Below are 19,310 nucleotides of genomic sequence, written 5' to 3' on the forward strand. Positions count from 1 at the left end.
TCGCTCGCTCTCTGTGTGTCGCTCGCTCGCTCGCTCTCTGTGTGTCGCTCGCTCTCTCGCGCTCTCTTTGTCTCTCGCTCTCTCTGTGTGTCTCTCGCTCGCTCTCTGTGTGTCTCTCGCTCGCTCTCTGTGTGTCTCTCGCTCGCTCTCTGTGTGTCTCTCGCTCGCTCTCTGTGTGTCTCTCGCTCGCTCTTTGTGTGTCGCTCTTTCTCTGTCTCTCGCTCTTTCTCTGTGTATCTCGCTCTTTCTCTGTGTCTCTCTGTGTCTCTCGCTCTCTGTGTCGCTCGCGCTCGCTCTCTGTCTCTCGCGCTCGCTCTCTGTCTCTCGCGCTCTCTCTGTCTCTCGCGCTCTCTCTGTCTCTCGCTCGCTCTCTCTCCGTCTCTCGCGCTCTCTCCGTCTCTCGCGCTCTCTCTCGCGCTCTCTCTGTCTCTCGCGCTCTCTCTGTCTCTCGCGCTCTCGCTCTCTCGCTCTCTCGCTCTGTGTCTCTCGCTCTGTGTCTCTCGCTCTTTCTCTGTGTATCTCGCTCTTTCTCTGTGTCTCTCTCTGTCTCTCGCGCTCTCTCTGTCTCTCGCGCTCTCTCTGTCTCTCGCGCTCTCTCTGTCTCTCGCGCTCTCTCTGTCTCTCGCTCTCTCTGTCTCTCGCGCTCTCTCTGTCTCTCGCGCTCTCTCTGTCTCTCGCGCTCTCTCTGTCTCTCTCGCTCTCTCTGTCTCTCGCGCTCTCTCTGTCTCTCGCGCTCTCTGTCTCTCTCTCTCTCTCTCTCTCTCTGTCTCTCGCTTGCTCTCTCTGTCTCTCGCTCTCTCTGTCTCTCGCGCTCTCTCTGTCTCTCGCTCTCTGCTCGCTCTCTCTGTCTCGCTCGCTCTCTCTGTCTCTCGCTCTCTGTGTCTCTCGCTCTCTCTGTCTCTCGCGCTCTCTCTGTCTCGCTCGCTCTCTCTGTCTCTCGCGCTCTCTGTCTCTCTCGCTCTCTGTCTCTGTGCTCTCTCTGTCTCTCTCGCTCTCTCTCTCGCTCGTCTCTCTCTGTCTCTGTGCTCTCTCTCTCTCGCTCTCTGTCTCTGTGCTCTCTGTCTCTCGCTCTCTGTCTGTCTCTCGCGCTCTCTCTGTCTCTGTGCTCTCTCTCTCTCGCTCTCTCTGTGTCTCTCTCTCTCTCTGTCTCTCGCTCTCTGTCTGTGTCTCTGCTCGCTCTCTGTCTCTCGCTCTCTCTGTCTCTCTGCTCTCTCTGTCTCTCGCTCGCTCTCTCTGTCTCTCGCTCGCTCTCTGTCTCTGCTCTCTCTGTCTCTCTCTCTCTCTGTCTCTCGCTCTCTCTCTCTGCTCTCTCTGTCTCTCGCTCGCTCTCTGTGTCTCTCGCTCTCTCTGTCTCTCGCGCTCTCTCTGTCTCTCGCGCTCTCTGTCTCTCGCGCTCTCTGTGTCTCGCTCTCTGTCTCTCGCTCGCTCTCTGTGTGTCTCTCGCTCGCTCTCTGTGTGTCTCTCGCTCTCTCTGTGTGTCTCTCGCTCGCTCTCTGTGTGTCTCTCGCTCGCTCTCTGTGTGTCTCTCGCTCGCTCTCTGTGTGTCGCTCGCTCGCTCGCTCTCTGTGTCTCTCGCGCTCGCTCTCTGTGTGTCGCTCGCTCGCTCTCTGTGTGTCGCTCGCTCGCTCTCTGTGTGTCTCGCGCTCTCTCTCTCTCTGTGTCTCTCGCGCTCTCTCTGTGTCTCGCGCTCTCTCTGTCTCTCGCTCTCTGTGTCTCTCGCTCTCTCTGTCTCTCGCTCTCTTGCTCTCTCGCTCTCTCTGTGTCTCTCACTCTCTCGCTCTGTGTCTCTCGCTCTTTCTCTGTCTCTCGCTCTTTCTCTGTGTCTCTCGCTCTTTCTCTGTGTATCTCGCTCTTTCTCTGTGTCTCTCTCCGTCTCTCGCGCTCTCTCTGTCTCTCGCGCTCTCTCTGTCTCTCGCGCTCTCTCTGTCTCTCGCGCTCTCTCTGTCTCTCGCGCTCTCTCTGTCTCTCGCTCTCTCTCTGTCTCTCGCTCTCTCGCTCTCTCGCTCTCTCGCTCTGTGTCTCTCGCTCTTTCTCTGTGTCTCTCGCTCTTTCTCTGTGTATCTCGCTCTTTCTCTGTGTCTCTCTCTGTCTCTCGCGCTCTCTCTGTCTCTCGCGCTCTCTCTGTCTCTCGCGCTCTCTCTGTCTCTCGCGCTCTCTCTGTCTCTCGCGCTCTCTCTGTCTCTCGCGCTCTCTCTGTCTCTCGCGCTCTCTCTGTCTCTCGCTCTCTGTCTCTGTGTCTCTCTGTCTCTCGCTCTCTGTGTGTCTCTCGCTCGCTCTTTGTGTGTCTCTCCTCGCGCTCTCTCTGTCTCTGTCTCTCGCTCGCTCTCTGTGTCTCTCGCTCGCTCTCTCTGTGTGTCGCTCGCTCGCTCTCTGTGTCTCTCGTCTCTCGCTCTCTCTGTGTCTCTCGCTCGCTCTCTCTGCTTCTGTCGCTCGCTCTCTGTGTGTCTCTCTCTGTCTCTCGCTCTCTGTCTGCTCTCTCTGTCTCTCGCTCTCTGTGTGTCTCTCGCTCGCTCTCTCTGTCTCGCTCGCTCTCTCGCTCTCTGTGTGTCTCGCTCGCTCTCTCGCTCTCTCTGTCTCTCGCTCGCTCGCTCGCTCTCTGTGTCTCGCTCTCTTCTCTCTCTCTCTCTGTGTGTCGCTCGCTCTCTCTCTGTGTGCTCGCTCGCTCTCTCTCTGTGTGTCGCTCTCGCTCTCTGTGTCTCTCGCTCTCTCTCTCGCTCTCTGGCTGTGCTCTCTCGCTCGTCTCTCTCTCTGTGTCTCTCTCTCGCTCTCTCTCTGTGTGTCTCTTGCTCGCTCTCTCTCTCGCTCTCTCTCTGTGTCTCTCGCTCGCTCTCTGTGTGTCGCTCTCTCTGTCTCTCGCTCTCTCTGTGTCTCTCGCTCTCTCGCTCGCTCTCTCTGTGTCTCTCGCGCTCTCTCTGTCTCTCGCGCTCTCTCTGTCTCTCGCTCTCTCTGTGTCTCTCGCTCTCTCGCTCTCTCGCTCTCTCTGTGTCTCTCGCTCTCTCGCTCTGTGTCTCTCGCTCTCTTCTCTCTCTCGCTCTTTCTCTGTCTCTCGCTCTTTCTCTGTCTCTCGCTCTTTCTCTGTGTCTCGCGCTCTCTCTGTCTCTCGCGCTCTCTCTGTCTCTCGCGCTCTCTCTGTCTCTCGCGCTCTCTCTGTCTCTCGCGCTCTCTCTCTGTCTCTCGCGCTCTCTCTGTCTCTCGCGCTCTCTCGTCTCTCGCGCTCTCTGTGTCTCTCGCTCTCTCGCTCTCTCGCGCTCTCTGTGTCTCTCGCTCTGTGTCTCTCTCTGTGTCTCTTTCTCTGTGTCTCTCGCTCTTCTCTCTGTGTCTCTCGCTCTCTGTCTCTCGCGCTCTCTCTGTCTCTCGCGCTCTCTCTGTCTCTCGCGCTCTCTCTGTCTCTCTCTGTCTCTCGCGCTCTCTCTCTCTGTCTCTCTCTCGCTCTCTCGTGCCCTCTCTGTCTCTCGCTCGCTCTCTCTCTGTCTCTCTCGCTCTGTCTCGCTCGCTCTCTCTGTCTCTGTGTGCATCTCTCTCTGTCTCTCTGTGTGCATCTCTCTCTCGTTCTCGCTCTCTCTCTGTCTCTCGCGCTCTCTCTGTGTCTCTCGCGCTCTCTCTCGCTCTCTGTGTCTCTCGCGCTTCTCTCTCTCTGTGTCTCTCTCGCTCTCTCGCGCTCTCTCTCTGTCTCTCTCGCTCTCTCTGTGTCTCTCTCTCTCTCTGTGTCTCTCGCTCTCTGTGTGTCGCTCGCTCGTCTCTCTGTGTCTCGCTCTCTCTCTGTCTCGCTCTCTCTGTGTCTCGCGCTCTCTCTGTCTCTGCTCTCTCTCTGTCTCTCGCGCTCTCTCTGTCTCTCGCGCTCTCTCTGTCTCTCGCTCTCTCTCGCGCTCTCTCTGTCTCTCGCGCTCTCTCTGTCTCTCGCTCTCTGTGTCTCTTGCGCTCTCTCTGTGTCTCTCGCTCTCTCGCTCTCTCTGTGTCTCTCACTCTCTCTCTCTGTGTCTCTCGCGCTTTCTCTGTCTCTCGCTCTTTCTCTGTGTCTCTCGCTCTTCTGTCTCTGTGTCTCTCTCTGTCTCTCGCGCTCTCTCTGTCTCTCTCTGTCTCTCGCTCTCTCTGTCTCTCGCGCTCTCTCTGTCTCTCGCGCTCTCTCTGTCTCTCGCGCTCTCTCTGTGTCTCTCTCGCGCTCTCTCTGTCTCTCGCGCTCTCTCTGTGTCTCTCTGTCTCTCGCTCTCTCTGTGTCTCTCGCGCTCTCTCTGTCTCTCGCGCTCTCTCTGTCTCTCGCGCTCTCTCTGTCTCTCGCGCTTCTCTCTCTGTCTCTCGCGCTCTCTCTGTCTCTCGCGCTCTCTCTGTCTCTCGCTCTCTCTGTCTCTCGCGCTCTCTCTGTCTCTCGCGCTCTCTCTGTCTCTCGCGCTCTCTCTGTCTCTCGCGCTCTCTCTGTCTCTCGCGCTCTCTCTGTGTCTCTCGCGCTCTCTCTGTGCTCTCTCTCGCTCTCTCTGTGTCTCTCGCGCTCTCTCTGTGTCTCTCGCTCTCTCTGTCTCTCGCGCTCTCTGTCTCTCGCGCTCTCTGTCTCTCGCGCTCTCTCTGTCTCTCGCGCTCTCTCTGTCTCTCGCGCTCTCTCTGTGTCTCTCGCGCTCTCTGTGTCTCTCGCGCTCTCTCTGTGTCTCTCGCGCTCTCTCTCTCTCGCGCTCTCTCTGTGTCTCTCGCGCTCTCTCTGTCTCTCGCTCTCTCGTCTCTCGCTCTCTCTGTCTCTCGCTCTCTCTGTCTCTCGCGCTCTCTCTGTCTCTCTGTCTCTCGCGCTCTCTCTGTCTCTCGCGCTCTCTCTGTCTCTCGCGCTCTCTCTGTGTCTCTCGCTCTCTCTGTGTCTCTCGCGCTCTCTCTCTCTGCTCTCTCTGTCTCTCGCGCTCTCTCTGTCTCTCGCGCTCTCTCTGTGTCTCTCGCTCTCTCTCTCTCTGTCTCTCGCGCTCTCTCTCTCTGTGTCTCTCGCGCTCTCTCTGTGTCTCTCGCGCTCTCTCTGTCTCTCGCTCTCTCTGTGTCTCTCTCGCGCTCTCTCTGTGTCTCTCGCGCTCTCTCTGTGTCTCTCGCGCTCTCTCTGTCTCTCGCGCTCTCTCTGTGTCTCTCGCGCTCTCTCTGTGTCTCTCGCGCTCTCTCTGTGTCTCTCGCGCTCTCTCTGTCTCTCGCGCTCTCTCTGTCTCTCGCGCTCTCTCTGTGTCTCTCGCGCTCTCTCTGTGTCTCTCGCGCTCTCTCTGTGTCTCTCGCGCTCTCTCTGTGTCTCTCGCGCTCTCTCTCTGTCTCTCGTCTCGCGCTCTCTCTCTCTGTGTCTCTCGCTCGCTCTCTCTGTGTCTCTCGCGCTCTCTCGCTGTCTCTCGCTCTCTGTGTCTCTCGCGCTCTCTCTGTCTCTGTCTCTCGCGCTCTCTCTGTCTCTCGCGCTCTCTCTGCTCTCTCGCTCTCTCTCGCGCTCTCTCGTGCTCTCTCGCGCTCTCTCTGTCTCTCGCTCTCTCTGTGTCTCTGCGCTCTCTCTGTGTCTCTCTCGCTCTCTCTGTGTCTCTCTCGCTCTCTCTGTCTCCTCGCTCTCTCTCTCTCGCGCTCTCTGTCTCTCGCTCTTTCTCTGTCTCTCGCTCTTTCTCTGTGTCTCTCGCTCTTTCTCTGTGTCTCTCTCTCTGTCTCTCGCTCTCTCTCTCTGTCTCTCTCGCGCTCTCTCTCTGTCTCTCGCGCTCTCTCTGTCTCTCGCGCTCTCTCTGTCTCTCGCTCTCTCTCTGTCTCTCACGCTCTCTCTGTCTCTCGCTCTCTCTCTCTGTCTCTCTCGCTCTCTCTGTCTCTCGCGTCTCTCGCGCTCTCTCTGTCTCTCGCGCTCTCTCTGTGTCTCTCGCGCTCTCTCTGTGTCTCTCGCTCTCTCTGTCTCTCGCGCGCTCTCTCTGTGTCTCTCGCGCTCTCTCTGTGTCTCTCGCGCTCTCTCTGTGTCTCTCGCTCTCTCTGTCTCTCGCGCTCTCTCTGTCTCTCGCGCTCTCTGTCTCTCGCGCTCTCTGTCTCTCGCGCTCTCTGTCTCTCGCGCTCTCTGTCTCTCGCGCTCTCTGTCTCTCGCGCTCTCTCTGTGTCTCTCGCGCTCTCTGTCTCTCGCGCTCTCTCTGTGTCTCTCGCGCTCTCTCTGTGTCTCTCGCGCGCTCTCTCTGTGTCTCGCGCGCTCTCTCTGTGTCTCTCGCGCTCTCTCTGTGTCTCTCGCTCTCTCTGTGTCTCTCGCGCTCTCTGTCTCTCGCGCTCTCTCTGTCTCTCGCGCTCTCTGTCTCTCGCGCTCTCTCTGTCTCTCGCGCTCTCTCTGTCTCTCGCGCTCTCTCTGTCTCTCGCGCTCTCTCTGTCTCTCGCGCTCTCTCTGTCTCTCGCGCTCTCTCTGTCTCTCGCGCTCTCTCTGTGTCTCTCGCGCTCTCTCTGTGTCTCTCGCGCTCTCTCGCGCTCTCTCTGTGTCTCTCGCGCTCTCTCTGTGTCTCTCGCGCTCTCTCTGTGTCTCTCGCGCTCTCTCTGTGTCTCTCGCTCTCTGTGTCTCGCGCTCTCTCTGTCTCTCGCGCTCTCTCTGTCTCTCTCGCTCTCTCTGTGTCTCTCGCTCTCTGTGTCTCTCGCGCTCTCTCTGTCTCTCGCTCTCTCTGTCTCTCGCTCTCTCTGTCTCTCGCGCTCTCTGTCTCTCGCGCTCTCTCTGTCTCGCGCTCTCTGTCTCTCGCGCTCTCTCTGTCTCTGCGCTCTCTCTCTCTGCTCTCTCGCGCGCTCTCTCTGTCTCTCGCTCTCTCGCGCTCTCTCTGTCTCGCTCGCTCGCTCTGTCTCGCTCGCTCTCTCTGTGTCTCTGCTCTCTCGCTCTCGCTCTCTGTGTGCATCTCTCTCTCTCTCTCTGTGTGCATCTCTCTCTCGTTCTCGCTCTCTCTCTCTCTGTGTCTCTCTCTCTCTTGCGCTCTCTCTCTCTCTGTCTCTCGTGCTTGTCTCGCTCTCTCGCGCTCTCTCTGTGTGTCTCGCTCGCTCTGTCTCGCTCGCTCGCTTGCTCGCTCTCTGTGTGCATCTCTCTCTCGTTCTCGCTCTCTCTCTGTGTCTCTCGCTTGCGTTCTCTCTCTCTCTGTCTCTCTCGCTTGCGCTCTCTCTCTCTCTGTCTCTCTCGCTTGCGCTCTCTCTCTCTCTCTGTGTCTCTCGCTTGCGCTTTCTCTCTCTCTCTCTGGGTCTCTCGCTTGCGCTCTCTCTCTCTCTCTCTCTGTGTGTCTCTTGTTCGCTCTCTGTCTCCTCTCGCTCTCTCTGCTGCAAAGCCAGACCTCATCATCCCATAGGAACAAATCTCTCTGTCCCCAAAAATATTTGGAAAGTATTAGGTTGATACATTTTGCATGGCGTCCTATTTTAGTAGTGGAACGGAACAGACTTGCATTTTAGCGGTGTCAGCTTTCAGGCAGGAAGGTACTGGGTGTGCAGTCCTGTCTGAAACCTTGCTGAAGAGGATCAGACCTCAAGTAAATCAAATTTAAGAGGAGATACTCTGAGAATATGAATAGACTCTTGAAAATAACAGGATATTTTCACTTTCTTAGACTTTGCTCTTGTCACTTTCCCTAAAAGTAATCTATGGGGCCATTAGAGACTGTCGTAAATGGTTCAGATTTGTTTCAAAAGCCACTACTAACTTCAGCTGGTCACTGAACTGGTCACTCACAAATTCAGAACTATATAGACAGTACACAGTGTACTTATTGTGAATGGGGATTTTTTTTAAACACTTCCTCCTTCCCTTTTCTCCCAGGCTATGCCTTCCTGCTGTTCCAAGAGGAGACCTCTGTCCAGGCCCTGATTGATGCCTGCATTGAGGACGATGGCAAGCTTTACCTGTGTGTCTCCAGCCCAACTATCAAGGACAAGCCAGTAAGTGAAGGCTACAATATTACACTGTGCTGTAATACCTTTTTCACACTACTGAGCCAAACCAAGCCAAGCAGACCTGTACTATGCCATTGTGGTTACACATTCACCATGGTTGCTGGAACTATGCCGGTAAGGAAAATAACCAAGGTTGTATGGGCCAGGTTGCCACAATCATGTGAAAAGGGTATGAGTGTGAATTCCTCGTCCGACACAGTCCTTCGTGAATTACGTATCTCTCTTCTCCAGGTCCAGATCCGCCCCTGGAACCTAAGTGACAGTGACTTTGTGATGGACGGCTCCCAGCCGCTGGACCCCCGAAAGACCATCTTTGTGGGGGGCGTGCCCCGGCCTTTACGTGCAGGTAAGGGGATTGGTCAAAGTGCCTGTTGATCAGTGGATAAGTTGGTGGGTCGTCTGTGTATTGGCTGACTAGCGTAGACTAAAAATAATAAAGTTGTGCCCGTGAGAAAGCAATCCACTTTGTTTCCAGGCAGTGAGCCAACTGGTGGTCATGTAAAGTATTCATGCAAGGCCCATTAGGTGGTATGCTTGGGACAAACATCACTGACTGTCTGTCTGCTATGTGACCTATGCTAATTATAACAACAGTCCCAAGAATGTTACTGACTGTCGGCGAAGAATGTTGTTCAAGTTGAATGTCGCATCGGTTTGTCTCAACAGAAATGAATTTCACCTTTTTTCCTCCATTTTCATTAGACAAACTAAGCGTGCGGTCATAACATTCTGTCGCCATCTTTCTCTCGCTCTTTCTCTCCATCTCTTATCTCTCTCCCTCTAGTGGAACTAGCTATGATCATGGACAGGCTGTATGGCGGCGTGTGCTATGCCGGCATCGACACTGACCCTGAGCTCAAGTACCCCAAGGGGGCGGGCCGAGTGGCCTTCTCCAATCAGCAGAGCTACATCGCTGCCATCAGCGCCCGATTCGTTCAACTGCAGCACAATGACATTGACAAACGGGTTAGTGAGACCTATCACTGTATTCAAAATGTCTCTATCAATAGTGATTCAGGAGTTGCCCTAAATGCTGGATAACAGGGAGATATATTTAGCAGATGAATAATGACTGGGTTGTGTTCATTAGGGCACGCAGCAGAAAACATTTTGCAACAAGAAACAAAAAAGGAGCATTTCTAATTGGACCAGCACAGGTAGTCCCTCCCTGTTTCAGTCATTTTTTTTGTTTGTTGGTGGCGAATAAACATGACCCTAGTTTTACCTCCCTGTAGGCTTTCCTATGGTGTGCTGCTGTGGATCTGAACCATTTTGAAGTCAAATTCAGTCTTTCTATACATAAGAGCTGTCATTATACGCTGGTTTCCAACCAAACGCTCAGCGAGCCTACAATACAGGGAGCCCCGGTTAGGTCTGTGGAACTGTGTAATCACCCTGGCCTTTGGCTGCTGGAGGGTTAACAGAAGTCCCAGACGCGGGAGGGTTTAATTATAGGACGTCCCTACACATGTATATTAGCTTCAGCTCTGCTGCTGACGGGTTATTTTGAGCGAGCTAGCCAGATCGAGTATGGCCGATCGTGACCAACCAAGACTGATCGTCTGCCAGCCCAGAGAGGCTAGGCTCATTGGGGGGGGCTGCTCGGTCCACACTCACTCTGGGCTGCTATCATCTAATATCCAACCTCAGTGGCTGGTTGAGCAGACGGTGTCTTCATTCTGATTGACCCTGGGACGAATTCACATAGTCCAAGAGTAGGAGTGCTGATCTAGGATCAGATCCTCCCATTCCATATACTTATATTGATTATTACTTAAAAGTTAGATCCTAGATCAGTACTCCTAACTCTGAGACACATTTTTAATATGGGGCCAGATCACAAGACCACTAACAAGGCACATGATGGGCTATAGATGAGATCTCTGCACTGCAAACCCTCACTATCAGCCATAGAGATGGTATGAGAGAAATCTATTTTCCAGATCCCCATATTTGTCTGAGACCAATGGAAGCTTGGAATGAATGAGGGGATACTGGCTGGGGAGGGTACATCGTTGGAGGCTCTACCCAGAAAGGCCCCTCTCGCTCCCTCCCCTCCCTCCATGCACACTATAGCCCCATTTGGTCAACCACCACTATGCCACACCCAAGTTCTCTCAGGGTAAAGTAATGTTCATGCTTGTGGTTGAGGCCTAAGGCCTCGTTCATTGGTGTCCAACCGCACCACTTTTGTTTTCACGTTTCATTTCAGTTCCACCCCAAGCAACACAATCATTCCATTAGCAGTAAATGTCCTCTTGGAATTGTCTTAATGATAGGCCAGAATAGTTCAATTACCTCAGACTATTGTGGTACTCACTAAGGTGGTAATTGCATTTAATAGCCTGGGTGCCATTCTGTTTCTGGGTCATATTCATTAGTGCACACTCTGGAAAAACATATTGCAATGGAAAACAAAAAGAGCCTTTCTTATTGGGCACATTCAGGTAGTCTCTCCCTGTTTCAGTCAATTTTGGTGCCTAATGAATACCCAGCTTTGGCAGCTTGTCGTGGTCTTTCCAAAGCCCATGTCTGTAGTCATGTTTCAGCTAATTAGCTTGTCATGTCTTTCTGAAGCACTTGTTGCAGACTTTAGTTCTTGTTGAGCCGAGGTCAGACAGACAGTGCTTTACAATATATATCTCCAGGGCTGGGGGTTTAAAGAGGACCCTTCATTACACTGTCCTGTGCCCAAGAACAATAAAAGGTAACCTGCCTAAATGACTACTGACACGTAGCACTCACGTCTGTAGCCATGAAGTGCTTTGAAAGGCTGGTCATGGCTCACATCAACACCATTATCCCAGAAACCCTAGACCCACTCAAATTTGCATACCGCCCCAACTGATCTAGAGATGATACAATCTCTATTGCACTCCACACCACCCTATCGCACCTGGACAAAAGGAACACCTATATGAGAATGCTGTTCATTGACTACAGCTCAGCGTTCAACAACATAGTGCCCACAAAGCTCATCACTAAGCTAAGGACCATGGGACTAAACACCTCTCTCTGCAACTGGATCCTGGACTTCCTGGTGGGCCGCCCAGGAAAATAACAATTTGTTCTTAACTGACTTGCCTAGTTCAAAAAATGTTTTTTTTTTTTAAGTTTGCCGATGATACAACAGTGATAGGCCTGATCACCGACAATGACGAGACAGTCTATAGGGAGGAGGTCAGAGACCTGACCGTGTGGTGCCAGGATAACAACCTCTCCCTCAACGTGGTCAAGACAAAGGCGATGATTGTGGACTACAGGAAAAGTAGGGCTGAGCACACCCCCATTCTCATCGACGGAGCTGTAATGGAGCAGGTTGAGAGCTTCAAGTTCCTTGGCATCCACATCACCAACAAACGAACATGGTCCAAGCACACCTAGACAGTCGTGAAGAGGGCACGACGAAACCTATTCCCCCTCAGGAGACTGAAAATATTTGGCATGGGTCCTCAGATCCTCAAAAGGTTATTTTGCTGCGCCATTGAGAGCATCCTGACAGGTTGCATCACTGCCTGGTATGGCAACTACTTGGCCTCTGATCGCAAGGCACTACAGAGGGTAGTGCGTATGGCCCAGTACATCACTGTGTCAGAGGAAGGCTCAAAAAAATTGTCGAACACCCCAGCCACCCTAGTCATAGACTGTTCTCTCTGCTCCCGCTTGGCAAGCGGTACCGGATCGCCAAGTTTAGGTCCAGGAGACTACTAAACAGCTTCTACCCCCAAGCCAAAAGACTCCCAAACATCTAATCAAATGGCTACCCAGACTATTTTTATTGCCCCCCCCTCCCCATCTATGCATAGTCACTTTAATAACTCTACCTACATGTACATATTACCTCGACTAACCGGTGTCCCCGCACATTGACTCTGTACCAGTGCCCCCTGTATATAGCCTCCACATTGACTCTGTACTGGTACCCCCTGTATATAGCCTGCACATTGACTCTGTACCGGTACCCCCTGTATATAGCCTGCACATTGACTCTGTACCGGTACCCCCTGTATATAGCCTGCACATTGACTCTGTGACTCTGCACATTGACTCTGTACCGGTACCCCCTGTATATAACCTGCACATTGACTCTGTACCGGTACCCCCTGTATATAACCTGCACATTGACTCTGTACCGGTACCCCCTGTATATAGCCTGCACATTGACTCTGTACCGGTACCCCCTGTATATAGCCTGCACATTGACTCTGTACCGGTACCCCCTGTATATAGCCTGCACATTGACTCTGTACCGGTACCCCCTGTATATAACCTGCACATTGACTCTGTACCGGTACCCCCTGTATATAACCTGCACATTGACTCTGTACCGGTACCCCCTGTATATAACCTGCACATTGACTCTGTACCGGTACCCCCTGTATATAGCCTGCACATTGACTCTGTACCGGTACCCCCTGTATATAGCCTGCACATTGACTCTGTACCGGTACCCCCTGTATATAACCTGCACATTGACTCTGTACCGGTACCCCCTGTATATAACCTGCACATTGACTCTGTACCGGTACCCCCTGTATATAACCTGCACATTGACTCTGTACCGGTACCCCCTGTATATAACCTGCACATTGACTCTGTACCGGTACCCCCTGTATATAACCTGCACATTGACTCTGTACCGGTACCCCCTGTATATAGCCTGCACATTGACTCTGTACCGGTACCCCCTGTATATAACCTGCACATTGACTCTGTACCGGTACCCCCTGTATATAGCCTCGCTACTGTTATTTTAATGCTGCTTTTTGATCTTAACTCTGTTGTTGATTAAGGGCTTGAATGTAAGCATTTCAATGTAAGGTTGTATTCGGCACATGTGACAAATAAAATTTGATTTGACTGTCAGGCTGTTGTGGAGGGACCTCCTGTATGTAACCAGGCCATGCTAACACACAGTGTCATTTCCATAGAGACACAGATTAGATAGCCTGTCCACACGCACCTGCTTCGGTGCAAAAAGAGTCCGACAGTGGTCTAAGAATGTTGTGTAACACATGGCAGCCATTTTGAATCTACAATATTCGCCACACCAGTTTTTGCAGTGCTTTTTTTAAAGAGAAAAATAAGAACCGCCCGAGACAGAAACATATTTGAGAAGTTGATATTTTGAACCTTTAGGAAGTCACCGTAGTATTATAGGGGTAAATAATACATTAACATTTCCGGACTCAGGAGCTAATGGCAATATCTTGCAATTGGTCAAACTTTTTGCCTAAAGCGTATAGACTACCTTTTGTTTACATTCTGACCATAGAGATTCAAGTTTGAATCAATATTCACGTTTGAGTTCAATCTACTCCTCAGGCCAAGAAGTTAATGAACCAAAGTTTCTCCTTTCTCTGACTTTTGACCTTCAGGTTGAGGTGAAGCCCTACGTCCTGGACGACCAGATGTGTGACGAGTGCCAGGGGGCGCGTTGTGGGGGGAAGTTTGCCCCCTTCTTCTGTGCGAACGTCACCTGCCTGCAGTACTACTGCGAGTACTGCTGGGCCAGTATCCACTCCCGGGCGGGCCGAGAGTTCCACAAGCCACTGGTGAAGGAGGGGGGCGACCGCCCTCGACAAGTGTCCTTCCGCTGGAGCTGAGGGGCTCGAGATGAGCCCTCGTGCCCCCCCTCCCCACCACCACGACATCGGTGAAGAGAACTACAAATACACGGTTCATTCTTTTTCAAACTACAACGCTTGACTACAAACTCATTGTCCAGTGTACCCTTATGATAATAGGGGGGGAAAAATGTATTGCGTAAGTCTATCTGCTTAGAATTTGCACTGTGGCACAAATACTCACTAAACACACATGGGATGGTATGTTAGAGAAACCTGATTTATGTTTGAGTCCCCTGTTCCATGACCGGGTGGGTCAGTGTCTCCTGTAGAACCCCACTGAGCTGTGGCAGAAGTGAGACTATACAGTACATATATATTTAAAAGTTTTGTTTTATATATATATCTATATATATATCTATATATATATATAGATAATTACATTCTATGTGAAAGGAACATGCACTTATTAATTTTTAGGATATTGCCCCTTGTAAAAAATATTACCAAAGGCAAAAATAGAATTAATGCATACAGAACAACTGCATAGTAAGATGAAGATGTAGCAAGACTAAACAGTTATCCAGTAGTGTGGGCCACAGTAGCCCAGATAAAAATAACATGGCTATATTTTCTCTCTATTTTGACTTTGAAAATAGTAAAAATGAATACCTCAAGCGAAATCCGATTTAGTTTTGCTTTTGATTAGGTCTTTGTTTTTTTAACATTTATTTTCTAGCATTATGTTAATGTAATGCCGCAATAGCTTTTGCTGCTAAATTCATGGTATTAACAGATACCGTAGTAATTTATTCAGGCTAGGGTGTTCTAGCAATTATGATGGCACCTGGTGATAAGGATGATGACAGGCTATCATTGTAGGTAGACTTGCGGTTGGGCCAGTAACCGAAAGGTCGCTGTTTTGAATCCCCGAGCCGACTGTGATAAATCTGTCGATGTGCCCTAGAGCAAGGCACTTAAACCCTAATTGCTCCTGTAAGTAGCTAAATGACTCAAATGTTTTATTTTATTTTTTATAACGATGAGAGGGGGTTGTCCATTACTAAATTATGCCTAGTATGTTGTGGGGTAAAGGGGGGTTGCCCCGTGATGCATGTATACAGTATTTCAATCATGCAATATAATTTCAGTTGCTGCATGCAATATAATTTCAGTATCATGCCTACTATTCAATTCTGCCCATGTTTGCACAACATGCTATAGATGTACGTACAACTAGCAAGAAACTGGACACAATAGGGAAGACAGACTGGTCAAAAATCCTACACCTCCAGTGCGATATATGTCAATAGCCACAGGGCCGCAGTATGAACACTGCTTCTGCACAAGGTGGCTAACCTGACCAGATGACGAAAAAGTCATATGAATCATGAATCCAACGAGATGTAGGATATATCATTTAAGCTGTCTATGATAGGTGGAGTACTTTTTTTGCAGTGATTTGTTAATATAATTGTGGAGTTTTTTTATACCATATGTAGTAAGGTCTGAGTATGCCTATAGAACTGTGATATGCTTTAACTGTTGTTGATGTCCGACAAAAGTCATGTGGAACTTCATGAGCTAGTTTATGCACACGTATTTCTGTTCTCTCGTACACACATTCACACACACACCAGACCAGGGTTCAAATACATGTGTATTTTAGTATTCTTTTTTTTATACTTATTTTCTGTGTATTTGAGTATTTTCTAATAATGTGGCCTGAATCAACTACTTCTATTATAAGTATTTGAAAGTATTTTCAAATAATTTCCTATAAAAGCCTACTATATTGAAGTATTTTCAAATACAATAATTAACTGCATGGGTGTGTATTTGAGTCAGTGTATTTGAGTATTTTCAAATACTTTCCAAGTGGATTTCCAAATACATTCCAATATTCAACTGCTTGTATTTTCAAATCAAAAATATATGTTTTGAAAGTAATTAAAATAACCAAAATAGTATTTGAACCCAGGTCTGACACACACTCACTTTACACAGGTTCTCGTTCTCTTACACACAAACACACACCTATGCACTCAAAGTCTGACCCAAACACACAGAACATATGACACGGACTTAAGTGAGCTCGACTCTGAGAAACACAGAACCACTGTCTACCGTTGACAAAGCGTAGGATCATGTCCCCAAATAACCAAAGAGGCAACATATGTTCAACTTAAACCACCAACACATACGGAGACCACAGATGATATTGCGCGAAGCATTAAGCCCGATGTCTGTGTGCTTCAAGGTGCAAAGTTTAACATTTGTACTGTTGTGGTGACGAGGCATTAAAGCTAGTGATGAGAAGACCGACTGAACATTGAAGCTACTGGAGATTTGTGGTTTAGTTAACTGAGCTTCTCAGCCCGCAGGTAACGTTGTCTCGACATGGCTACGGGGGGGGGGGATGCCAGAACATTGTGTGCTATCTGGGTTTACCGTATTTATCCAGATTTTCCTGCAAAGCTTGAAATAGAATAATGACCTGCTAAAATGGTGGACATTTTTATTTTATTTTTTATCTGAAAAAACTACAAAAAAGAGACTAACCATGAGTAATAATAAGTATCCCTATGAAAGTGAATTCTGGGTGTTTTTGTGATATTTCTTTCCCCGCCCAGAAGGGTTTCTATGTTTGTTCTTGCTCTATAATAGACATTTGTTATGCACTACTCTTTCTATCTGGACAGTTTTCAAGAGTCAGCTATTTTTTTTGGGTTGAGAGAAAAACAAAAGTGTGCTTTCTGACTGACACAATCTTTTTTGCAATACCTCAATTTTGAAATATATTAGGAGAGAAAATGATGTTTTCTAAGTTTATTCAAATAAAAACAAGTAAATACATTTATTCGAGAGATGATATATAACAAGTGTTTGAGTTGATTTTTTTTTTCATTATTTTGCTTCATTTGAAATAGTTTTTTTTTTTAAACAACTGAAGAGGCTAGAGCATTATAACTTTGATATAATGATGATGTTAGCTGAAGTGAAGAGTCTACCTTGTTACAGAGGCGGTTGGAGTGAGTTTCCCGCTGGTCTGATACCCGTGAAAGCGCAGAGTCACTAAGACAAACATATGAGTGGTAGTCTTCCAAGGAAAACCATTAGTCCACAAAAAAAATTTGACGGGATAAGTCTATTTGGTGCTTAGAAAGATAACTGAAAATGCTTCCCTTTTTTGTATATTTATAATCAATAATTTACTATGCTGACCAGAATTGTGAAAGAGATCTTCTGTTCATGTTATTTTTTAAGAACACTTTTTTACGTTTCCTAAAAGTATGTGCTCCCTTTGTTTTGTAAAAGCAACATACCTTGATTTGTTAGCCTGACATTGTTTAAAAAGAGACTGAGCAGATGGAGGTGGAAAGAAAAATGTCTTCTTTTTTTTTTACAATTAAGAGATACAAGTGTAACTCGATTTCAACTGTAACTTGATCGAAAGTCCCCAAGGTGCATCAATTGAGTGGTGGCCTTCTATTCACGCAAGACTTGAATTAGTCAAAAAATGAAGGCTAAGAACCTGTTCTTCGTTGTAATGTGCAATACTGTTTGTACTGTTTGTAAAAAAGAAAAGAAGAAAAAAAAAGGCGGCAAAAATCTTTATTTTCATTGTGATTCACTAAAATCATTTTCTACTGTTTATTTACTTACTCTACATGCTAGTACCTTCCAGTAGTAATGTAGCCTTTGTACTGAGAACATTTTCATTATTTTTTGAGATTTTTGCTAAAAAAGAAAAGACTAAACATATATTTAAATATTTTCATTTTTTTATTTGTTTTCTTTACATATTTCTCAACCATTAAGTTATTTCTGGGGGAGACTTTCATATCTGGTCAATGTCATTCATATTATTTAGCATTTTTACATGAAATAAATTAATCTTATGATGCTAATTCTTTAAAAAAATATATATTTTTGTTTTCTTTGACTATTTTATTTTTGGAAGTTGAAAAACCTTTGTAATATTGTTTCTCAAGTGTCTAGATTTTGGAAATGCAAAGCCTATGTTAACTCGCTGATGTTGCTTACATTAGTGTGACGATAATAGAAGAAAAAATACAAAAAAAGAACAGTGACGGTTGACATTACGTGATTGGTAATGTGAAACAAACTAATAGGCAATACAATAAAAAGGCAGAATGGAGCAGAATGTTCTGATATTGTGGAAGCTGGACAATGATACTTACCTCCTACTGCTTCTGCTGCTACCACTATAACCCCACCTTGTATCGTCAATGATGTTACTTTCAATGATGTTGAATGGCCACGTCGCACCACTTCCACTGATGTGAGACATCACATTAACTCCTTTAAAACGTCATGTCACATGAGCCCCCCTTTAGTTTCAGATGGTGGGTTAACCCCTGTCGGAGCCTGAAAACTGGCTATGTGGACTATTGAGATTTTGTATTTAAGTATGAATGTAAATGTGAAGTGGAGGGTGTGACTTGTTGGAAACTATTCATCTTAATGAGAGGAGTCATACATCTAAATCTTTGGCATGTTTTCTTTCTCTCCCCAAACCAGCTAGATTGCTGAAGTGGATGAACTGACCTTAGATTTGAAATACATTTGACCCAAGAAACCCTGTAACATCCTCTTTGATATTATGCGGTGTGTTCTTAGATGACGACAGTGACTTGATTTTTGCCTTCATTTACGTAGCCTAGTAGTCCATATGAAGTGTTGTGACATCACTTTCTGTACTACAGTATGGTCATCAATAAGTTTTTAAAAAACGCAAATGCTGGTTCAAGAATGTTACTTCTAGCTTGCCTTTTCTACCAGTTTGTACAGGTGGTGTTCTACTGATATCCTTCATCTCTTCTACTAACCCAATGGTTGCTTTCTCTCAAGGGTCAGTATTACACTCATTCCACCAAGAATTTGTCTAGTATTTATCCTTTTTCATACCCTGACAATAATAAGCATTTGTATGTGCAACTGAAAGGCTAAGACTTGGTAGGAAGAAAATCATGTGTTTTGGTGGAGGCATTTGTTATATAATCCTCTTTAATTATACCTATATATTTCATGTAACACTAGATTTGGATAGTATGTACTTACGCTTCATGGATGTTCTCTCTGGGTCGTCATTAGGCCTCTTCATTATGTTGTGATCTCAAAAAAAGAAAATTATTCAAAACCTGCTCAATAGTTGTTGTTTTTCTCAGACAAAATCACTGTTCGTTTATTTTTCGAAGTTATACTTTGTATTTGTGGTTTGATTACGGGTTCCATCTTGACGAGGCTTTGAGATTGTTGACTTTGATATATTATATATATATATATATATACTAATTCAGACGAGCATAACTGGTTTAAAAACATGGGAGCTCTATGCTGCTAATGCTTACTACTACTGCTTCAAGTGTGTACTTCCCACCTTACTTTTCCCTTTTCTGTACTAATAACTAAATCTTATTAAACATAGTTGTATGATGCTGTGAAACATTGTCGTCTTTTGCATGGCCTCCTTTTCCCACCTTTCTCTCATCCCTTGCATTTGTGCTTGACTGTGTGACTGGAATAGAACGATGTGAAGTGAGAAAAGCAACGTATCAAGAGAACTATACTGAACAAAAATAAACGCAACATGCAACAATTTTTAAGCTTTTGAGTTACAGTTCATATAAGAATCTGTCAACTTAAATAAATGCATTAGGCCCTAATCTATGGGTTTCACATGACTGGGCAGGGGTGCAGCCTTGGGTGGGCATAGGCCCAGCCAATCAGAATGAGTTTTCCCCCACAAAAGGGCTTTATTACAGCCAAATAATCCTTAAGTTTCATCAGCTGTCTGGGTGACTGGTCTCATATGACTCCGCAGATGAAGAAGCCGGATGTGGAGAT

At 47.8% G+C, this 19,310-nt stretch overlaps 1 protein-coding gene across 4 annotated transcripts in view; it reads left to right on the forward strand.

Moving 5' to 3' along the window:
* The window catches only part of LOC112252832 (cytoplasmic polyadenylation element-binding protein 3), a 76,970-nt gene extending 58,061 nt beyond the window's left edge, over nt 1-18,909 (forward strand). For all 4 annotated transcript variants that reach the window (XM_024424481.2, XM_024424483.2, XM_024424479.2 and 1 more), the window contains 4 exons: nt 7,739-7,857; nt 8,104-8,218; nt 8,657-8,838; nt 13,251-18,909. In XM_024424481.2, the coding sequence (XP_024280249.1) occupies nt 7,739-7,857; nt 8,104-8,218; nt 8,657-8,838; nt 13,251-13,478 (644 nt within the window). In that variant the 3' untranslated portion in view covers nt 13,479-18,909. The remainder of the gene's footprint in view (nt 1-7,738; nt 7,858-8,103; nt 8,219-8,656; nt 8,839-13,250) is intronic.
* Nucleotides 18,910-19,310: the final 401 nt, after the last annotated feature.

This window comes from Oncorhynchus tshawytscha, linkage group LG06 (assembly GCF_018296145.1).
Source record: "Oncorhynchus tshawytscha isolate Ot180627B linkage group LG06, Otsh_v2.0, whole genome shotgun sequence".
NCBI lineage: Eukaryota > Metazoa > Chordata > Actinopteri > Salmoniformes > Salmonidae > Oncorhynchus > Oncorhynchus tshawytscha.